At 42.2% G+C, this 23535-nt stretch overlaps 1 protein-coding gene across 1 annotated transcript in view; it reads left to right on the forward strand.

The window, feature by feature from the left end:
• LOC309553520 (solute carrier family 22 member 4-like) overlaps positions 1–23535 on the forward strand; it is a 126245-nt gene that overhangs the window by 57492 nt on the left and 45218 nt on the right. Inside the window, exons 3-4 of the mRNA XM_082254766.1 lie at positions 3670–3824; positions 21176–21347. Coding sequence (XP_082110892.1) covers positions 3670–3824; positions 21176–21347 — 327 coding nt within the window. The remainder of the gene's footprint in view (positions 1–3669; positions 3825–21175; positions 21348–23535) is intronic.

Here is a 23535-nt window from a genome sequence, read left to right on the forward strand (position 1 = left end):
GGCGATACCTGGACCCTATAGAGGTTGCACTGGCAGTCCAATTCCTCCAGGATAGCATATCAATATGTGCCATTGCCAGAAGTCTCAATAGCATGGAAGAGATTCCAGAAGACAGGCAGTTACTCTAGGAGAGCTGGACAGGGCCGTAGAAGATCCTTAACCCATCAGCAGGACCGGTATCTACTCCTTTGTGCAAGGAGGAAAAGGATGAGCACTGCCAGAGCCCTACAAAGTGACCTCCAGCATATCCAACAAGGGATGCACAGGCCTCTACAAGCTAGACAATGGCCCCCTGACTGCCATTAGGTATGGGGATTAAATCCTTGGACACATTATCAGACTCTATGCTCTAAACGATGAACAAATTGCTACCACTGAATGGCCCCCACGCTTGCTTGACCTAAATCCAATAGAACACCTCTGAGACATTATGTTTCGGTCCATCTGATGCTGCCAGGTTATACCTCAGTCTGTTTAGGAGCTCAGTAATGCCCAGGTCCCGATCTGGGTGGAAATGCCTCAGGACACCATCCTTTGTCTCATTAGGAGAATGCCCCAACATTGTCAGGCATGCATGCAAGAACGTGGGGGCCATACAAACTACTGAGTACCATTTTGAGTTGCTGCAATTAAATTTCAGAAAAATGGATTAGCCTGCTGCATCATTTTTTCACTTTGATTTTCAGGGTGTCTTTGAATTCAGCCCTCTGTAGGTTAATAATTTTAGTTTCCTTTAAATGATTTGGCATCCTTTCGTTCCTAACACATTACCCAGTCCATATCTGTATAGATATCTAGCATATTTATTGCATATGAAGATGGATTTTCCAATTGAAGATTAATTGCAATATACAGAGATCTCATCCTCGTTTTTTTCTGTTAATTATCGGTGGATTAATTGGGAGTCCGCTACTGTGATCTCGGTGAGGTGAGAAGTGGATGAGTGCAGGAGTGACTCTCTCTACTTTTAGTATATATATATATATATATATATATAGACAGTATCTCACAAAAGTGAGTACACCTCTCACATTTTTGCTGTCCCCTATAATTTAAAGTAGTGAGTGTACTGCTTATATAACAGTTAAAATTTGCTGTCCCTTCAAAATAACTCAACACACAGCCATTAATGTCTAAACCCCTGGCAACAATAGTGAGTACATCCCTAAGTGAAAATATCCAAATTTGGCCCAATTATCTATTTTCCCTCCCCGGTGTCATGTTACTTGTTAGTGTTACAAGGTCTCAGGTGTGAATGGGGAGCAGGTGTGTTAAATTTGGTGTTATCGCTCTCACTCTCTCATACTGGTCACTGGAAGTTCAACATGGGGCCTCATGGCAAAAAACTCTCTAAGGGATCTGAAGAAAAGAATTGTTGCTCTACATAAAGATGGCCTAGACCAGTGATGGCAAATCTTGGTACCCCAGATGTTTTGGAACTACATTTCCCATGATGCTTAACTACACTGCAGAGGGAATGAGCATCATGGGAAATGTAGTTCCAAAACATCTGGGGTGCCAAGGTTCGCCATCACTGGCCTAGGCTTTAAGAAGATTGCCAGGACCCTAAAACTGAGCCGCAGCACAGTGGCCAAGACCATGCAGCAGTTTAACAGGACAGGTTCCACTCAGAACAGGCCTTGCCATGGTCGACCAAAGAAGTTGAGTGCACGTGCTCAGCGTCATATCCAGAGGTTGTTATTAGGAAATAGACGTATTAATGCTGCCAGCATTGCTGCAGAGGTTGAAGGGGTGGGGGGTTAGCCTGTCAGTGCTCAGACCATACGCTGCACACTGCATCAAATTGGTCTGCATGGCTGTCGTCCCAGAAGGAAGCCTCTTCTGAAGATGATGCACAAGAAAACCCCCAAACAGTTTGCTGAAGACAAGCAGACTAAGAACATGGATTACTGGAACCATGTCCTGTGGTCTGAATAGACCAAGATTAGCTTATTTGGTTCAGATGGTGTCAAGAGTGTGTGGCAGCAACCAGGTGAGGGGTACAAAGACAAGTGTGTCTTGCCTACAGTCAAGCATGAAGGTGGCAGTGTCATGATCTGGGGCTGCATCAGTGCTGCCGGTACTGGGGAACTACAGTTCATTGAGGGAACCATGAATGCCAACATGTACTGTGACATACTGAAGTAGAGCATGATCTCCTCCCTTCGGAGACTGGGCCACAGGACAGTATTCCAAAATAACGACCTCAAACACACCTCCAAGCTGACCATTGCCTTGCATAAAAAGCTGAGGGTAAAGGTAATGGACTGACCAAGCATGTCTCCAGACCTAAACCCTATTGAGCATCTGTGGGGCATCCTCAAACAAAAGGTGGAGGAGCGTAAGATTTATAACCTCCACCAGCTCCATGATGTCGTCATAGAGGAGTGAAGGAGGACTCCAGTGGCAACCTGTGAAGCTCTGGTGAACTCCATGCCCAAGAGGGTTAGGGCAGTGCTGGAAAATAATGGTGGCCACACAAAATACTGACACTTTGGGCCCAATTTTGACATTTTCACCTAGGTGTGTACTCACTTTTGTTGCCAGCGGTTAAGACATTAATGGCTGTGAGTTGAGTTATTTTGAGGGGACAGCAAATTTACACTGTTATACAAGCTGTGGAAAGAAGGGGGCTCCCCTGGGTTCGGGACTTTTTAGGCAGAAAACCATCCAACAAAGAATTTTTTAAGAAGAGTATATGCACAAATGTAGAAGATAAATACAATTTATTAAACAAGCTGTACACTCAATACTTTACATTGTAGCAAAGTGTCATTTCTTCAGTGTTGTCACATGAAAAGATATAATAAAATATTTACAAAAATGTGAGGGGTGTTCTCACTTTTGTGAGATACTGTACATATTGTAAACACTCATGGGGGCTTGGCACAAGGCACACAAATTGATTATATACAGCCAATGGTAATCATAGCAAAAGCAATGGTGTACTTTTCAGTGTTTGGGTACAGAATGTCCCCAGAAATGTATTTCCGATTCATTTGAATTGTCATTGCTTGGGTTCACACTGTGACTAAACATGTAACTATAGTGGACCCTCCTAGTCGGCACATAGGAGAAAGTGCCTGGAATACATGTTTTTTTTCCGCAAAAAGTAAGCCCCCATGTCTCGGACATTGAGGTTGATTCACTAAAACTGGAGAGTGCAGATCTGGCGCAGGTGTGCAAAGAAACCAATCAGCTTCCAGGTGTTTTTTTTTTTCTGAAAGCTTAATTGAACAAGCTTAAGTTAGATGCTGATTTGCTACCATGCACAGCTGCCCCAGATTTTGCACTCTCCAATTTTAGTAAATCAACCCCATTACGTCCAAATGTGCTGAGGGACAAAGCCCTATCCTTCTGGCACATATTTCTGATGGCCAGTGATTTGGTACATTATAATAATGAGCCAATGTACAGAAAGTGGGATGGAGAGACACGATTCAACACCACCAAAAAGTGTTGGTGCATCAGAATGACATTTAGCGAAACATTTGGCAGAAACTTGGTGGCTGCTGTATGTGTGAGCAGGTACCTCTAGGTAACTGCACTTTGACCCTTTGCCACTTGCAAAACTTTTTAAATCGTGCATAAGTGTTTATAGCATTATAAATCAAAATTAATTTGTTATGGTTTTATTGAATGTCTTTGTTTTGACCCTTTTTCTTATAGGTTTGGGAGAAAGAAGGTCCTTTTTGCAACAATGGCAGTCCAGACTGGTTTTAGTATTGTACAAGTGTTTTCAACTAGCTGGGAGATGTTTGCAGTTCTCTTCCTGATTGTCGGCATGGGGCAGATTTCCAACTATGTGGCTGCTTTTATTCTAGGTTTGTTTCAAGTCTTTTTTTATGTGTTATCAGTGCCATCCTAGGCATTGGTGTTTCTGTTTTAGAGTGCTGTGCAAACCAGGTCATGTGTAACTGAGCAATAAAATACATTTTATATAATGATGGTCAACTTTCTTAAAGGCCCTTGGGCAGTGGATATAACGCCACAGAAAGCTGTCAGAGACTGCAGCCAGGAGATGGCAAAGCCTTTGGTCATGCTTTAAGAGATAGTCAGAGACTGCAGACATGCACTGCTTGGCCAAAAAAAAAGTCGCCACCAAAAAAAAGGGTCACACACTCTAATATTTTGTTGACTTTGATTACAGCACGCATTAGCTGTGGCATTGTTTCAATAAGCTTCTGCAATGTCACAAGATATATTTCCATCTAGTGTTGCATTCATTTTTCACCAAGATCTTGTATTGATGATGGGAGAGTCTGACCACTGCATAAAGCCTTCTCCAGCACATCCCAAAGATTCTCAATGGGATTAAGTTCTGGACTCTCTGGTGGCCAATCCATGTGTGAAAATTAGGTATCATGCTCACTGAAACACTCTTTCACAATTTGAGCCCAATGAATGCTGGCATTTTCATCTTGGAATATGCCCGTGATATCAGGGAAGAAAAACATTTATGGAATAACCTGGTCATTTAGTATATTGAGGTAGTCAGCTGACTTCATTCTTTGGGCACATGCAGTAACTATCCAAGAGGATTAGTTACTGCATGCTTAGTTTAGTTGCTTAGTTAATTCCAGGTGGCAACTTTTTTTTTTGGCCAGGCAGTGTATTATAGACCTGTATGGAGACTGGGGACCTGCTTGAAGAGACAGTCATAGACTGAGACTGCTAGAGATTACTGCTGTTACAGCCCTTTTATAGATTAATACTTCAACATTTGTGGTCCCTGCAGTCCCCTTAAAATGACTTGAGCCATATAGGATGTTTCCCTCAGCAAAGAAAAAAAGGGATGAACAGCACAGAAAAGATACAGCAGTATGGAAGAAATAAACCAAACCACTTTTCCACTAGAAACTAGTCCAAAGAATGGTAAAATAGGAGGTTATGTTTAGGACATTCTCTTGGTCAGTGGACAGACAGAATAAAGCATGTAGATCTAGTTTAAAGCAAAGCTAAATAAATAGTGCATGGTGGATCAATTACCATACATCTCAGTCTGGATTCCAAACACCTTTTCCCGTAGCCATCCTGCAGTGTCATGGATCAAAGTTGCAGTTTCTTCTTTAAACAAAGCGAATATCCTGTCCTGGGGACCAGACATTTTTCCCCACCTGTTTTCTTTTTGGGCACTGGTTTCCTCACATCCCTATGCATTCTTCTGCCTCTGTAGCCTAGGGAGGACCCAGCAGTGTAAAGTGTCACCTCCACCAATAGGAGATGTGGACATCAAGCAGGCAGTGATGTAGACACTCAAAGAAAGACCCTAGGAAATAGAGAAGAAGAGAGAATGCTTTAGTTACAGTGGCAAGAACAAATATGTGAACAAATAAACACTTTGAGATTGCTTTGTATCCCTCTCCAGCCTTATACACATATCAACTACTTTTGATTGTATGTCTTCAGAGAGCTCCTTTTAGCGAGTCAGGGTTCACATCAGCTGATCCTTCTTTTTAACAGCAATCTTAAAATTTGTGAGTGTCTTTTATCAATAAAAGTAGCAATAAAGCACACCTCCAAATACATATCAATAATTGGACTCTAGGTATGTAAGTTACTGACTAATAACTTTTGTTGACGTAATTAGTCACTGGGTTCACTTACTTTTTCCTTTAGCATTGTGAATGTCTAATGGGTGTGTTTAAAAAAACATTAGAAATTAATTCCATGGGGTTCACATACGTTTTTGGGCCACTATATGTAAAATGAGTATTTGTAAAGTTTTTTTTTTTTTTTTGCAAATTAGTGGTTATTTAGTGGTGGAGGGTGTTGCTAATATCCTTGGGCTATAAAAACAATGACAGCCTAGAGATCAAGGCAGATGGAACTACGGTAAGGGCAAAAAACACATGGTCGGGTAGGATTAGAGTACCAACTTAGCACCAAAAACAGCAAACAGCCAATAATACTAAGGAAGAGCTTGCAGCACCTAATGGGTGTTCTGGCGTTCCTTAAAAGAGGAAGTAGGCTTTCTTCTTTATTTAACCTGTTAACATATTTATAAGCTCATGTCCTAGCTTGATTCCAGCAAAATGAAATTCGAGTAGAGTGTCCAGAACAATGTATTCCCCCCCCTTTCCAGCCACCATCTGGGCCGTCTCTCCCAGGGATTGGCTGGAACAGTATAAATATTCATGCTGGCCATTTGCTTGCTCCACACCTATATTCAATAACAAAGCCACAGGGGTTGATTTACTTAAACTGAAGAGTGTAAAATCTGGTACAGCTGTTCGGTGTAGCCAATCAGCTTTTAACTTCAGTTTGTTCAATTAAGTTTTGACAAAAAAGAAAAACAAATGGAAGCTGATTAGTTTTTATGCAGAGCTGAAGCAGATTTTGCATTCTCCAGTTTTAGTAAAGCACTCCCAGTGTTTTGTAGAAAGCAGGAAAGCGCAATCAGAGCTGTAGCCTGTGAATACCATAATAGCCATCAATCGACAATGTTCCACTGACTACAGAGAAGCCATAAACTAGCTTTACCTAACAATCTAGCAACCTATCTAGGAGGGTGCTACAGGTGATAGAGAGAACAAGCTAGGGGTCTGTCCTGGATGACAAATAGAAATGAAGGAACACCCGTACCCCACACTGCAGACACAGACTGCAATAAACACAATTTCCAAAAGGTAAGGAAGGTGTAGAATCTCTGCAGCCAACTAAGGTAACCAGATTTTTAAAATGAAATCCGGGGACATTTTTCTTTTTTTTTTTATTGGCAAATGGTAAACCATTTTAGAAGCATATTTACCTTAAATTATATATGCAGTGTATGTGGTATGTGTCTACGGACTGATTGAAATATATATATATATATATATATATATATATATATATATATGTTATTTCTCACATTTCCTCCATGAGATAAAAAAAAAAGATACTTTTTAAAGTTTTTTTTTTATTTTTTTATATGACTACCAAATGTTAAGAAGATGTTAAGAAGATAATACAGGGAAAAAACCTTTCAATGCATATTTTGTATTTTATTCTTACCAAAGAATTTTGGTTCAACAATAACAATATACTGTAAATTAACAATTCAGAATAGTAAAATATTGCATGGTAACAACACAAAGGATACCTTCGAACGTGAACAATCAAATATTAATAGCTAACTTTTTTAGGACTACACATTTTAAAGGAACAGTTAGGCACCACAATGACTTCATCTAAATTAAGTTTTTATGGTGTCAGGAGGTCCCTGAGATCTGTCTTATTTTATGGGATTAAACCGTTCTTGGGAGATTGGTGCTGGAAAACAGACTTTGGGGTTAAACTATTCGAGAACTCCATTTAGATTAAATTAGTTTTGGTGCCTGGAGTGTTCCTTTAATATTGCAAGCACATGCTGTTTTTATGGGACCAGTTAAAGCTAAAAGCTGAAGGTCTATTTGTGATTAGATCATAGGATTAATACATATAGAACTTAAAGTGGAGCAGTGTGGTTAAACACAATGGATTATATGCATAAGGAGAAGTTCTGGGGCAAAGTGTTTTGCACTAGAAGTTCTCTTAATACATATCACCAATTGGCCAAATTGATCAAATTAAAACTGGAGCAAAGTGGAGGCAAAGTGCTAAATTTGGAGCTATCATTTTAGAAACCAATGTAATGTTTCTGCTAATTGCTCCAAAAAATTTAGCACTTTGCCTTAGAACTGTCTCAGTTTTGCTATGGTAAATATACCACATAGTGATGAGGCACTAAAAGAGATGTTGTATCCTTGTAAGATGGTAGAAACAAAAATTAAAAAATGCGGCAATGAAGGGCACTGATAGGTGGCAATGATGGACACTGATAGGCGGCACTGATATGCAGCAATGATGGGCACTGATAGGCGGCAATGATGAACACTGATAGGCAGCACTGATATGCGGCAATAATGGGAACTGATATGTGGCAATGATGGGCATTGAGATGCGGCAAGGGTGAGCACTGTTAGGCAGCAATGATATGCAGCAATGATGGGCACTGATAGGTGGCACTGGGCAGCAATGATGGGCACTGATAGGCAGTAATTATGGACACTGATAGGCAGCAATGATGGGCACTGGTAGGCAGCAATGATGGGCACTGGTAGGCAGCAATGATGGGCACTGGTAGGCAGCAATGATGGGCACTGATACGCGGAAATGATGGGCATTACTATTAAGGAAGGGGAGGCACTGATATAAGGGGACTGTGAGCTAATAGGGGTCTCTAAGGGGAGTGCTGCTGATCTAATGGTTGATCACCAACTATTAGCTCAGCAGACAGTACCCTCTCTTAGAGACCCCCATTAGCTCACATCCCTCTTATATCAATGCCCACCCGACTCCCTTCTTTAGAGATCTCCAGAGATCAGAGAGACCCCCCCCCACCCTTATATCAGCGCCTCCAGCCCTCTTTAACACATCCATTCAGACTGCCTTACCAGCGGGACCCGGGACATAATGCATCCAAGGAGGGAAGTGTGAGAGCAGAGCTGGGGAGTGGCGCTGGGAGGTGGAACCACTCTAGGGCTATTTACCTCCCACTATGCAGTGTGAACAGCAGAAAAAAGCATGTCATTGGTTGCTAGGATAGCAACCAATGACTGCAAAGGAGATCATCGAGGCGGCGGCAGTGGCAAGAGAGGGGCACTAGCTCCATCCCCAGGACTAATTTACTGGATGGATGGATGAGACTGCAACTATGTTGTGTCCGGGTCACAGGTGGACAGAGGCCCGAGCACAAGTGTCTAAACATGGACTGTGCAAAACCTGGGCAATACCAAACAGGTGGCAACCCTATCTGGGACAGAATTGGTCCGGGGACAGTGTCCTTAGTCTGGGGACTGTCCCCAGAAACCGGGAATGTCTGCCCACCTTAATCATGGCTGGCCCCAGACAATGTGCTGCCTGGGTCCCAAAATAAAAAGCTGCCCCCCCCTCAAAAAAAAAAAAAATCACACCCACCAAAAGGCCCCCAAATCAATTAATTTATGTCATGGTAATTAAAACTAAAATTAAATTTATCAGGAAGTCAGATTTACATGCAACAGCACCTTGTCTATATGCAAAATGTTATGACATACCATTGTGGTACCGCTCCCCCATCTTGGTGCCCTAGAAATGCAAGCCTCGCAAGCTGAACCCGAACATCGGCTGCTGGTGGAGCCGGTGGGGAAGGGATCTTTCATTGCTCTCTGTCTCCTGTGGGTATCCCACCCCCAGCAGCACACACACCTGAGCTCTTCATGTGTGCTTGGGTGTTTAACAGCCGGTGTTAGACTGTGTGCAAGCACCCTCGTGCCTGGAAATAATGAGTATGCATGTTGAGGGCAGCAGGGCGACCTTTTATAGGACAGAGGAGCGGTCGCCCCTGGATGACACACAAAACTGCTGGAAAAAAAATCTTGAGAGTCAATTTGCTGCCCCTCTCAAAGTTCTGCCTAGGTCCAATGGATCCAGCGGGACCCATGGTAGGGCCAACCCTGACCCTGATGTACACTCATCCTAAAATTCAGAGTCACCTGATGTATGTGACCTAGTCCATTTCCCTGCATAGTTTTCAGGTTGCCGGACATGGATAGTAGCTCAATTCTTCGGACACTGCACAGATCAGAGTACTTTCATTCTATATGCTAGCTCGAATTCTCAATATCTGTTTTAATTATACAATTATGGGCACTGCATGGTGACATTTCTCTTTTCCTGTATGTTTGCTGTAATTTCCAGTTTCAATTTTTATTGTGTGTTGGGATGTTTTACAGAACCATTTTTTTCTTGTGTAATTCTCAATGCTTGATCTTATTATGTGTGCACAGTAACACCTCTCTAGTTCTTTATGCTGGATGTAATCCTCAGTGTCTGTACTTATTCTACATGTAGTGTACTGACAATGCACAAAAACAGTAATCTTACCCTGCATAGTGGATGTCATTCTAAGCATCAGTTCTTAATCTGTATGTATGGACATTGTACAGCAGCAGTAGGAAACCTTAAAGAGGTAGAGAACTACCTGAAAACATGGGAGAAGTCAAAGTTTACCGGACACAGTGTCATCTCCTCACACCTAATTTATACTTCTAATTGCTGTACTACTGTGTCGCAGTCGCATGCATTGCACGGTAATCATGAGTTTAAATCAGGTGGTGAGAAGGCAACATATCGCCTTCTCACCACCTGTCATACACACTCGGTTTGCTTTTCTGAGGGGCAGCAGTACCTGCTGCACTTGTGCATTAGCCCTTAGTTGCATTCGGCAGCGGCACCCTTAGGGCTCGTTCACACAAAGTTGGGGGGTGGTTTTACCACCCACAATCCCTACCCCCTTTAGGAATTAAACACCCTGTTGCTTTTGGTGGGTTCTGCCTACTGCAAAAAGCGACCCATTCAAGTAAATTGGGCCGCTCTGCAAGTGCTCCGCAACTCCATGCTTCTTCGGGGTCCAAGGGGTTAAATCAGGTGGTGAGAAAGCAACACAATTCTGCCTGCTTTAACCCCTTGTTTGCTGTATTGTGCAAGGTTGCAGGGCAATTGCAGAGCGGCCTCAATCACTTGAATGGGCCATGCTTGGCAGATGCTACACCCAACAACCATGACAGGGCATATAACTCCTATGGCGGCTGTGACATGCGTACACCCCTGGCCACTTTAGCTAGAGGGTGCAATAGTGGCGGGGTTGATAAAAACACAACTATGGGGTTTTACCACCCCTCAAACTGCAAATGCAAAAGAACCCTTTCTGTTCTCAACCCCCTAGAACAGTGGTCCTCAACTCCGGTTCTCAGGGCCCACTAACAGGCCAGATTTTAAGTATTACCTTGGGGAGATGCAGACTAGAGTACTGCAATCACTGAGCAGCAAATGTTATCACCTGTGATGTATTTCAGTTATCTTGCAAACCTGGCCTGATGTGCTGCAGTTTACCTGCACTTTGGATGCAGCACAGTGCATCTGCAGCTTTCCTGAGTTTAGGCCCGTACACACGTAGCGATTGTCGGCCGTAAATATTCGGCCACCGTCCGATCGGCCGATTGTCGGCTTGTTAGTATGATGCTTCCGACAACCGACTGCGACTTTTCGGCCGAACAGAATCTGGTGTGCAGGCTTTAAAATTTTTGTTGGCCAACACCAGAACGGCCGATTGTTCCTCAGTCAGTACAGAATTCCGCCGACAAACAGCAGATGAGCAAGACTGGGCATGCTCAGAGAAGAAAAAACACACGGAAAGTTAACCATCACATGACATCACTTCTGCAGTCGGCTGTTGTTGGCCAACAAAATTCGTGTGCAGTCTTTATCACTTTTCAACCAACAGGACAGCACCGGACAAAAGACGGCCGATCGTTCGGCCGACAATCGGTGCGTGTGTACGGGGCTTTAAGCCCCGTACACACGGACAGATTGTTGGCCATAAATTGTTGGCCAACGTCCGATCTGCCGATTGTAGGCTTGTTAGTATGATGCTTCCGACAACCAACTGCGAATTTTCGGCCGATAAAAATCTGGTGTGCATGCTATAAAATTTTTGTTGGCCAGCAAAGAACGGCCGATTGTTCCTCAGTCAGTACAGATTTCGGCAGACAAAAATCAGATGAGCAAGACTGGGCATGCTCAGAGAAGAAAAAACACACGAAAAGTCAAACATCACATGACATAACTTCTGAAGTTGGTTTTTGTTGGCCAACAAAAGTCCAGTGCAAGTCTAGAGCACATTTCAACCAACAAACAACACTGGACAAAAGTTGGCCGATCAGTTGGCCAACAATCTGTGCGTGTGTATGGGGCTTTAGGCCCGTACACACGTGCAGATTGTCGGCCGAAAAGATTCGGCCGACGACCGATCGGCCGATTTTCGGCTTGTTAGTATGATGCTTCCGACAGCCGACAGCGCACTTTCGGCCGAAAAGAATCTGTCGTGCAAGCATTAAAATTTTTGTATGCCGACACCAGAACGGCCGATTGTTCGCCAGTCAATACAGAATTCGGCCGACAGACAGCAGATTTGCAAGACTGGGCATGCTCAGAAAAGAAAAAACACAGGGAAAGTTAACCATCACATGACATCACTTCTGCAGTCGGCTGTAGTCGGCGGACAAAATTCTTGTGCAGTCTTTTGCACTTTTCAACAGACACCGACAGCCCGGGGACAAAAGACGGCGATCGTTCGGCCGACGATCTGCACGTGTGTACGGGGCATAAAGCTGCGCTTTGTCATGGACTTCTATTATATCCTGCAGGTGTGCTGCACTTCCTGAAAACTCACCAAAACACCTGAGTTTTGGTGCGCTTTCAGAAAGTGCACCCAACCTGCAGGATATAATAGAAGTCTATGGCTAAGCGCAGCAAACCCACAGGAAAGCTGCAGGTACACTGTACTGAGAAGTTATTAGAAAAAAAAAAACATCCTTTACAATCACTTTAAAAGCTGCAGCAAGCTTACTATTTACAACATTACAGGGACCTAAAAGCTAAAAAACACATGCCACAGACCGCTAGTAGAATGGAAATCCGTAAAATGCATTTTATGCTATTCCTTGATGTTCCTGTCTAGCAAGATCTTGCAAAAGATAAATGTTGTTTCAAACAGCCATGGGTGCATGACCACATACTATAGTCTCATATTGTGTAATTCTGTAGTAAAGTCAATCAAATCATTCAGGCAACATTCCAATAAGCATAGCATGCTCCTTTGTGCTAAAAGTTTTCACAGAGACTGTGTGCACTATTGAATGTGCTGTGTCACCGTGTCTACAAAGGAACAAGCTATGCAGTGGATGACTCCAGGATAACTTACAGGGTGACTCCAACTTACAAGTCAACCTCAATGCACGGTTTCATTGGACAACTATGTGGCAAATAAGGTTTAGCCTGGGTTCACACATATGCAATGTCAGGCACTGCATGTGATTTGCACCGCATTGCTGTGCAGATCACATGCGATGTCTGTGCAAATGCGAATTCAGCCACACAGTTGTATGGCTGAACTCGCTTTGGATTCGCACAGTAAAGGTGCAGGAACATTTTTTTTTTCACCGCACTGGATTCGGATCGCATGGGTGTTCACACTCATGCGATCCCATTCCAGTCCGAATTCACAGTTCGCACTGCGATCTGTGACCCGATCTGGGGGTGTCAGTAACTTTGTATTGACACCTGCAGCGGTTCGCAGAGGGCAGTGTGAACTGCCTGCGGGGGAGATGCGATGCAGGAACCGGCACAGGAATCGTGCTGGTTCCCGCATCGCATATGTGTGAACCTGGGCCTAATGTTGATAAATGTAAAGTTATGCACTTGGGGGCTAAGAATATGCATGCATCATACATACTAGGGGGGAGAACAACTGGGTGTTCTGGTATATCATAAGCCTAATTTTAGCATGCAATGCCAAGCAAAGTGAGCAAAGTCCTTTCCAATAAATGCAGTATGGACTGCAGAGAGAGAGATCTCATTTTGCCCCTGTACAAATTAGTAAAACCTCATCTGGAATATGCAGTTCAGTTTCAGGCACCAGTTCTCAAAAAGGATATCGGGGAACTGGAGAAAGTGCAGAGAAGGGCAACCAAACTGATAGGAGACATGGAGGAGCTCAGCTATGAGAAAAGATTAGCTGAACTGAATTTATTCTCTCTTGAGAAGAGGAGATTAAGGGGGATATGATCAACATGTATAAATACATAAGGGGTCCATATAGTGAACTTGGTGTTAAGTTATTCACGTTAAGGTCATCACAGAGGACAAAGGGGCACTCTTAACATCTGGTAGAAAAGAGATTTGCCTCCAAATACAGGAAGGCTTCTTCGCAGTAAGAGCTGTGAAAATGAGGAATAGACCCCCTAAAGAGCTGGTTCTGGCCAGCTCAGTAGATTGCTTTAACAAAGGCCTGGATTATATTTTAAATTCACAAAATATAACTGGATAGTAATATTTATAGATACAGTTGAAACCAGAGAATATTCAATTGCCTCTTGGGGATGAGGACATTTTTGCCTTCCTCTGGATCAACTTTGGGTATAGGATTGTGTATATGGAGGTTTTCTATGTCTTTGTGTGTTTTTTTTTTTTTTCTTTGTGGGTTATACTAGATGGACTTTTTTCAACCACACTATCTATGTAATTATTCATATCCTGGTGAAAGCTACTGCAGATATTACTCTTACCAGGCAGATGGTGCTGGACACATGGCCCAGTCCATCTTGCTTTAACCTTCCTAGCGGTATGCCCGAGCGTGACTCGGGGTTAGATTTTAGAGCCAAAAGCGGTAACCCCGAGCCACACTCGGGGTAGCGCTAGGAAGATCGCTGGATCCTGGTAGAGGTTTTACTTACCTTTTCTCTGGGATCCAGCGAAGAATGCGGGCGGTATGCGGCGGCGGAGCTTCCTCCCGATCGTCTGTGAGCCCCGGCTTCCGTCTCCGGGGACGTGACGTCCGCCGGGGGGTGGAAACGGCGGCAAATTCAAATGTAAAACACACCAAACACACTGATACCATTCAAAATAAAATAAAATCACATTACATTGCCCCCCAGTGCCCTTTCCTGCAGTTTTACTGTACTTTTTATGTAAATATATGTGATTATTCTCCCGCTCTACAAGACTCTGGTCCGGCCACATTTGGAGTATGCTGTCCAGTTCTGGGCACCGGTCCTCAGGAAGGATGTGCTGGAATTGGAAAGAGTGCAGAGAAGGGCAACAAAAATAATTAGGGGAATGGAGGACATCAGCTATGAGGAAAGACTACAAGCACTGAACTTATTCTCTCTGGAGAAGAGACGATTGAGGGGGGATATGATATCAATGTACAAATACTGTACTGGCGACCCTAGCATAAGAAACAAACTATTCAGAGAGAGGAGATACAATAAGACACGTGGCCATTCACTAAAACTAGAGGAAAGGCGGTTTAACCTTAAAATGCGTAAAGGGGTTCTTCACTGTAAGAGCGGTAAGGATGTGGAATTCTCTTCCACAAGCAGTCGTATCAGCAGGAAGCATTGATAGTTTCAAAAAACTATTAGATGGGCACCTTGGAGACCACAACATACAGGGGTACACAATGTACGGTTAAAAACAAACACACACACATCATAGGTTGAACTGGATGGACTGATGTCTTTTTTCAACCTCACTAACTATGTAACTATGTAATATATATATATATATATATATATATATATATATATATATATATATATATATATATATATACTCGTGTGTGTGTATATATATATATATATATATATATACGTAATTCTTGTGAATGAGCAGCCCAAACCAACTGTATACATTATTTATATATATATGGGCTGCTCATTCTCAAGAATTACATGCAAAATAATGGTACTGCTTTCAGCACCTAAAATCCAAAAGAATCATACCGCCAGGGAGGTTAATGAAAACCAACAGCAACACTGAGACAGAATATTATATCACATCCAGGTGGTTCCATGACAGTAAACAATATATTACACAAGATCACCACCTAGTGACAGAACCAGTGATCACACTTTGATATGTGAAAATGGCTTTTGCACTTAAAGCGGAGTTCCACCCTGGAATTTTTTTTTTTTTTTTTAAATACCCCCGGGACAGTCAGGGCTAGTGCATTCCACAATGGCTAGCCCCTGATCTGTCCCGGGTTGCACTTACCTGTTAGGACAAATACTTACCTTGAAAACGTCTTGTCCAGCGCTGCCATCTCAGATGTGGGCAGCTTGAAGCCAGCGAGATCCCCTTCAGCGTCTTCTTCCGCCTTCTTCGGTCCCACGATGCCCTGCGCCGGCCCCGACGTCACTTCCGGGTCGTGCAGGCGCAATGATTCCTGGGAGCGATGACGTTCAGCTCCCAGGAATCATTGCAGAGCCAGGAAGTGACGACGGGCCGCGGCCGAGGAAGGAGGAAGAAGGAAGTAAGGTAAGTATATTTTCTTCGCTACGAGGTAAGTAAAAAAAAAAAAAATATGCGATTATCCATTTCTTTTTCAGGTGACCCGGAGCGAGAAGATGGAGGTAAGTATAAAAATAGGGTGGAACTCCACTTTAAGTTTGTATAAATAGTATTCTAACACTGTGCAGTTTATAAAAATGTATAAAATACTGTTCTGTTTTAAATGCTGCTTTAGGCTAAGTTCACATCTATGTGGCTCTGCAAGCAGCGTTTGTGAGGGCACAGCATCCCATTCATGTGACTGTGCTGCTGTGCCTGTATATCATGCAGGAAAAAAGTTCCTGCACCTTTTTAAAAATGCAGCTGCAGGGAAATCATATGGTAATTTAGCATCAAGCAATTTCCCACAATTGAAAACCTGCTGCTTTTACAGATGCGTGGGGGTGCCATTAAGAATGAATGGCAGCCTCACGTGTCTGCAAAAGAGCTGGGCGGTTTAGGCTGCAGGTGGTTGTGGGTGTAGGAACAGGTGCAATTTACATGCTATCCCCCACCTGCAACAACCTGCACAGGTTTGAACCAAGCCTTATGCATTGACATACCTTCTTAGACCCAGTCTGTCTGGACAGTATGGTCACCTGCTGACTTGACACCACCGGCAGCTTAAAGTGATATTAAGGTCTCGTGTTTTTTTTTTTAGTTAAAAATAACAAACATGTTATACTTATGCCCCGTACACACGTGCAGATCGTCGGCCGAACGATTGGCCGTCTTTTGTCCCCGGACTGTCGTGTCTGTTGAAAAGTGCAAAAGACTGCACAAGAATTTTGTCCTCCGACTACAGCCGACTGCAGAAGTGATGTCATGTGATGGTTAACTTTCCCTGTGTTTTTTCTTTTCTGAGCATGCCCAGTCTTGCAAATCTGCTGTCTGTCGGCCGAAATCTGTACTGACTGGCGAACAATCGGCCGCTCTGGTGTCGGCATACAAAAAATGTAATGCTTGCACGACAGATTCTTTTCGGCCGAAAGTGCGCTGTTGGCTGTCGGAAGCATCATACTAACAAGCCGAAAATCGGCAGATCGTTCGGCGGCCGAACATTTTCGGCCGACAATCTGCACGTGTGTACGGGCCTTTACCTCCTCTGTGCAGTTGGTTTTGCACAGAGCAACCCAGATCCTCCTCTTCTCGAGTCCCTCGCTGGTGCTTCTGGCCTCTCCCTCTTGCGAAGTGCCCCCACAGCAAGAAGCTTGCTATAGGGGCACCCGAGCTGAGCTCCCTGTAGCCATTCAGACACGAAGCCAAGGATTGGCCGCCCCCTCTCTCTCCTCATTGGCTTCCTGACTTTGATTAACAGCAGCGGGAGCTAATGAAATCCACTGCTATGTCTCAGCCAATCAGGAGGGAGAGTCCTGGACAGCCGAGTCTCTCGTGCAACATTGCTGGATCAGGATGGGGCTCAGGTAAGTATTGGGGGGGGGGGCTGAGGGGGGCTACTGCACACAGAAGGTTTTTTTTTATCTTCATGTATATAATGCATGGGAATAAAAAAAAACAAAAACTTTCTGCCTTTAGAACCACTTTAACTCTTCTATAAGACACAGAAGTTTTATCCAACGCAATTTTACTTAAACTGTTTGCAGTACAAGGGATGTTTTTCCTGTCTTCTGAGGTGTAAAAAGACAGTGACTTTCGTTAGACCTGTCTCTGTGAAAAACTGACTCAGGGAACATGGCATAAGTGGGGTGCATCTAGCTAGGACTAAACATTCTAGCACTAAACAAAAGCAGAGGACAGAGGAAGTTACCAAAATCACATTAGTAAACAAGTTGCAGTGGCCCGAAACTGCCACTAGATGTCAACATACTAATAAAAAACTATAACCTAATGCAGTTTAATACAATACATTAATAAATACATGAAAGCGGGGCAGAACAACAGCTGCTTTGTTTTTTGTACAGGAATCTTTTTTTTTTTTTTATTCTTGGACCTTTTGCTATCTTTTTGATGAATATACAGTGTATTACTTTTATGAGGGAATGTTATTTTATTGGTGTCATGACTATTGCTCTGTATATGTCATGAATGAGGTGTGAGAAGAACAGCATGAACTCACTACTGAGCTATGTTACAGTGGCCTCCATTAACAACCTTTATTAGAAAAGTGTATTTTGCCAGTTAGATTTTTTTTTTATATTAGACCCTCTTTTGCTTTTCATTATGTATATAATGGATGGTTACTTAAAGCAGTAGTATACTCCGCTTTTTAACTTTTACCTACAGGTAAGCCTATAATATCTCTGTAATATCTCTGCACGGTTTGGGAGATATTCACACTGCATGCAGCCACTGACACCAGCGGCGCATGTGCTCTGAAGGTCTGGCAGGCCTTCAGAGCTCCTTGCCGGAAAGTGAACTCCCGCACGCATGCGCGGCAGTGACGTCATCGCGGCTCGGGCCACTCAGGGAATACTACCGCTTTAATTTATCGCTAATTAAAGTTCTGAAGTCTTGGGCACTGCCTCCACCTCACATACAGATATATTTCAAAGAAAGCACAAAGGGGCCGCTTTGCTGATAGACTAACTCATGTACTGTATATTACATGTATATTGTATATTATGTATGTATATTGTTGTGCGTTTTACACGTTCGAGAATATTATTCTGATTATTTTAATTTATTACTAAAAGGCGATGTCTGAACTATCAATAGAATTATGACGCAGTGCCTCCAGCCGATTACGGGAAATAATTTAATAACTAAGAAAAAACCCAATCAATTTTGTTCAGACACTCAATAGTATACCACAGCAATTTTCCTGAGTTCTTTTTGATCGATTAATTTCTTTTAAAAAGCATATACCAATCTTAGTGAAACAGTCTACAGTAGGGAATATATAAGAATATTTATTCGCAAGACATGTTTTCACCATAAATGATCAGACTTGAGTGACACAAAGAGATAACCTTACATAAAATACAAACTTAAAACGATAAATGCAATGTGATATTTAGCTAGACGATAAAAGTAAAATAAAGCAAGATTACGTTTTTCCCAGATGTAGTATAAACCATAAATGAATATTCTATATAATCAGACCACAATTGTCTGCGCAATGCACAGTCTGATAGTCACTCCACTGCAGATGAAGCGAGAATAGACTATGCAAAACGTGAGACTAATACGCCAATATGCGCTAAATCTGATATTAATAAAAATGTTATAAAAACAAAAATCATCTCTTTAAAGAAAAATATACATAGGGTTTATACGGCTGGGATTGTACTCTCGTTACTGTTAAATATGCAATGTAAAATATTTAAGGAAGTACATAAACAATATAGAATAATAATCAAATAATTAGCCAGGAATATTTACCATATTTAAATGGGGGCTAGCTTAAAATGGTCTTTACCAGAGTCCTTAAGATGGCTGCATTTCCAAGATGGTGGCCAATTAGGGAGGAGTTTCGTTTGGCGTCCCTCCAAGTTTCAGGTACATGGTGGAGCAAGATGGAGTCTGTATAGATGAGTCTATGCATAGCTGTAGTAGCGTGTGTGTTGTATGTGTAATGTAATGTGTGACGTGTCGTGATGTGTCGTGATGTGCATCCTATTACATCTGGGGTTCCTTTTTATATTGTGTTGAACAAAAGGGCAGTAAAAATTACCATAAGCCAAACCCAGTGGGAGGAACATTATCCCCATTGGTTGGGATTACTTAACCATTAACTGACGAGGTCATTGGGCGACACCTCTACTGGTTAACCAAGATATGGGATATTAAAACTGTATAATTTCTCCATTTAAGACTATCATAACTAGCAATATAATAATTTATCCATACTCTCATCCTCTATACATGTCCATCTAATATCCACCATGTATCGAAGTAAAGATTGGACCTTGTTACTGGACCTGGTAATACCATTGAATTAAGAATATTACTAATACAATATACAGTATATATATATATATATATATATTGATTGGAAATGACTGATTTACCCATATACTTTACATTTAGTAGCAGTAAGAATGATATAGATACCTAGACAGTTTATATATATATATATATATATTGCTACACAACAACTTGTATATGTAAACTTTTCCACACATGGGTTATTTCCAATCAGAATATTATCCATTAAGGGATTATTATGTTAACAACAATACATTCATGATTTGGTACTGGATTATAAAATATGGGAGGAATTCGGACCATTTTGACACTACTATATAATAGATATAATGTACTTCTCAATAGAAGATTATCATAACATCATAAGTTCCCCAACCCCCTTTTGTATATGATGGGACAAGGATGTTGTATAAGCTTATGATTATATGAAATTCATTTGAGGATGCAGTTCTCATCAGTCTGGCTCTTTGATATCATTTAGTTTTCAATGGACAATTGTCTGTATGACACAATCTTTACCCCTGTGTGTGTGTAGGTGAATGAATTACAAATTCTAGTCTTTGTCCAGGCTGATTTCCGTTTGTTTGTCTTCTCATGGTTGAGACAATAGTTTATCTGCTGGTGGATGGGTGAACACAGGTGTTATCCTGAATTTGAGTTTTGGCCATTGTGTGATAAAAACGTCTCATGGCCAGAACATAAAGTTTTATGATCCCTCTGGCTTCTCTCGTTTCATGATCAGGGGAAGAATGTCTTTTTCTCCTTTGAGCTCCGTTGTATGTAAACCTTCCCCCCCAAAGGCCATCCACCTGGGATAAGCAATTTAGTTGCCTGCCTTTCCCGAGCATTATATTCAAAGTTTGTCAAACACAATTACCTTTTGGGGGCAGATGACATAGCTTCTCATCTCAAAGTACATGTAAATAAAACCATTTCAAAAATGGATGCAATGTGTGCTTCAAACTGAAGGGGTTTTGACTGAATCAGTAATTAGTTAATTTGAGGCCTCAAAGTTCAAAATTCTTGACCTGTAATAATAAAAATGTATTTCTATTTCGTACTGAAAGTCTAACAATATTGTATATTACCTTCGCTATTACATGCTGCTTGCATAACGCCTACCAGATAAAGTCATTTGTTCCATTTTGTAGCAACCATTTGCTAGTAAAGTTTCTATCAATTTTAGTAGCTTGGGTGTGCTCCTGCACTGGAAAATGCCTGTGTGTTTTTAAACTTTTAAAGCCTACACATCCTGATTAACATCCAATATAGTATAGTCACTAGCACAATTCAGACAATGTTTGAGCAGCCTAAGTCATAGGAACTGCTGCATTAGTACTTAGGATTCAGTCTATAAACATTGTGTAATTTATTATCATTACTGTTCTCATAGGATCTGAAATTCTTGGCAAATCTGCTCGAATTATCTTCTCAACATTAGGAATTTGCATCTTTTTTGCAATCGGCTACATGATCCTTCCTCTGTTTGCCTATTTCCTCCGTGACTGGAGGACGCTACTAATGGCTCTGACTGTGCCTGGGCTCCTATGCATTCCTTTGTGGTGGTGAGTTTACCGTTAAGTCCATGTTTATCCACATGCTTTTATGTACATTGTGCACTGGTCAACCTCACATATAGACCTCAAAGACATTTTTATTTCATTTTTTTTCTTTGTCTTCTTTATACAAAGGACAACCGCCCTTCCATATAATGACCTTTTTTTAAAGAGGAGCTCCACCCAAAAAGGGGATTTTCTGCTCTAAGCACTCCTCCTACCCCCCCCCCCCTTCCGATGCCACATGTGGCATGTCATTTTTTTTGGAGGGGGGGGGTAAGTTCCTAGTTTTAACAGGTTCTCCTTCTCCTCCTCTTTCCTGCAATCTTTTGGCACATGTCACAGGTCCCAGAAAATTTCCCAACTATTGAGGAAATGCAGCGCAACTCGTCCATGCACAGTGCGCATCAGGCCGCAAGCTGTCACAGCCGGATGCCCACAGTTGTAATGCTGGTGCCAGGGAGAGGAGAGGGAGGGAATCGATTGTTCGGTGGGCCACATCGCTGGATCCTGGAACAGGTAATTGTGTGTTTATTAAAAGTCAGCAGCTACACCTTTTGTAGCTGCTGACTTTTACAAAACACAAAAAAAGACTGTAACTCCGCTTTACGTGTAAAATATTGTCTTTGTCTATGCAGACTGCCTTTCTAGCTGTGCAGTTGTACCCTGAAATGTGAGACTGCCTTTTCTGAGGAAACAATTACTACTTTAACCTCTTTACGACCGCCTGCCGCAGATGTAACTGTACGGCGGTCGCGAGCAGGGAGCTAGGGGGCGAGCTCACGCTGCTGGCGGCACGCTCCTGCTCCCAGTCGGCAGCGGGGAAGCCGATGCATGGGTCAGGCAGCTCCGATTGCCGCCTGACACCCACGATCGTTCCCCGCTGAGAGAGAAGGACGGTCTTCTGTTGTAACCAAAGCTGACCGTTCTTCTCCCTGTAATAATCATAGAGCCCATGTGATCCTTCTATATAGGAACATAGGTCACTATGGTCATTTTAGAAGCCACGCCCCCCCCCCCCCCCGCAGTTAGAATCACTACCCTAGGCTCTTATTTAACCCCTTGATCACCCACAGGGTTAACCCCTTCTCTGCCAATGGCATTATTATAGTAACAGTGCATATTTGTAGCACTAATTACTGTAGCAATGTCACTGGTACCCCCAAAAGTGTCAAAAATGTCAGTTAGAGGTCCAATCTGTCCGCAGTCACTGCAATGTCGCAGTCCCGCATAAAATTGCAGATCGCAGCCATTACTAGTTAAAAAAAAAAAAAACAATAAAAATTACAGAAATCTTTCCCGTAGTTAGTAGACGCAATAACTTTTGCGCAAACCAATAAAAATACGCTTATTGTGATTTTTTTTTTTTTTTACCAAAAAGCTCTATTTGTGGGGAAAAGGGGAAAAATTTCATTTGGGTACAGCGTTGCACGACTGCGCAATTGTCAGTTAAAGTCACGCAGTTCCAAGTTGAAAAAAGTGGCCTGGTCATTAACCTTCTTAGCGGTATTCCCGAGCGTGGCTCGGGGTTAAATTTCAGAGCCAAAAGCGGTAACCCCGAGCCACACTCGGGGTACCACCAGAAGCATCGCTGGATCCTGTAAAAGAGGTTTCTTACCTTGTCACCGGGATCCAGCGATGTATCTCAGCAGTGTGCGGCGGCGGATCTTCCTCCCGATCCTCTCTGTGCCCCGGCTTCCGTTTCCTGCGAAGTGACGTTCGCAGGGGGGTGGAACCGGCGGCAAATTCAAATGTAAAACACACCAAACACACTGATACCATTCAAAATTAAATAAATTCACATTACATTGCCCCCCAGTGCCCTTTCCTGCAGTTTTACTGTACTTTTTATATATATATATGTATATATATATGTGTATATGTATATGTATGTTTATATACTGTATATATATATATATATATATATATATATATATATATATATATATATATATATATATGTATACATACATGCATACTTTAACTTATTTATAGTTTTTTATTATATTATAATTTAAGATTTTCCCGTGTCTCAATCTTTATCATACCCGAGATGTTATAAAGAAGAACGCACAGTAAAAAAAAAAAAATATGTAAATTGTTGGTTTGGGCTGCTCATTCTCAAGAATTACATGCAAAACAATGGTACCGCTTTCAGCACCTAAAATCCGAAAGAATCATACCGCCAGGGAGGTTA

Source organism: Pelophylax lessonae (genome assembly GCF_965119305.1).
Source record: "Pelophylax lessonae genome assembly, chromosome: 4".
In the NCBI taxonomy this organism is placed as follows: domain Eukaryota; kingdom Metazoa; phylum Chordata; class Amphibia; order Anura; family Ranidae; genus Pelophylax; species Pelophylax lessonae.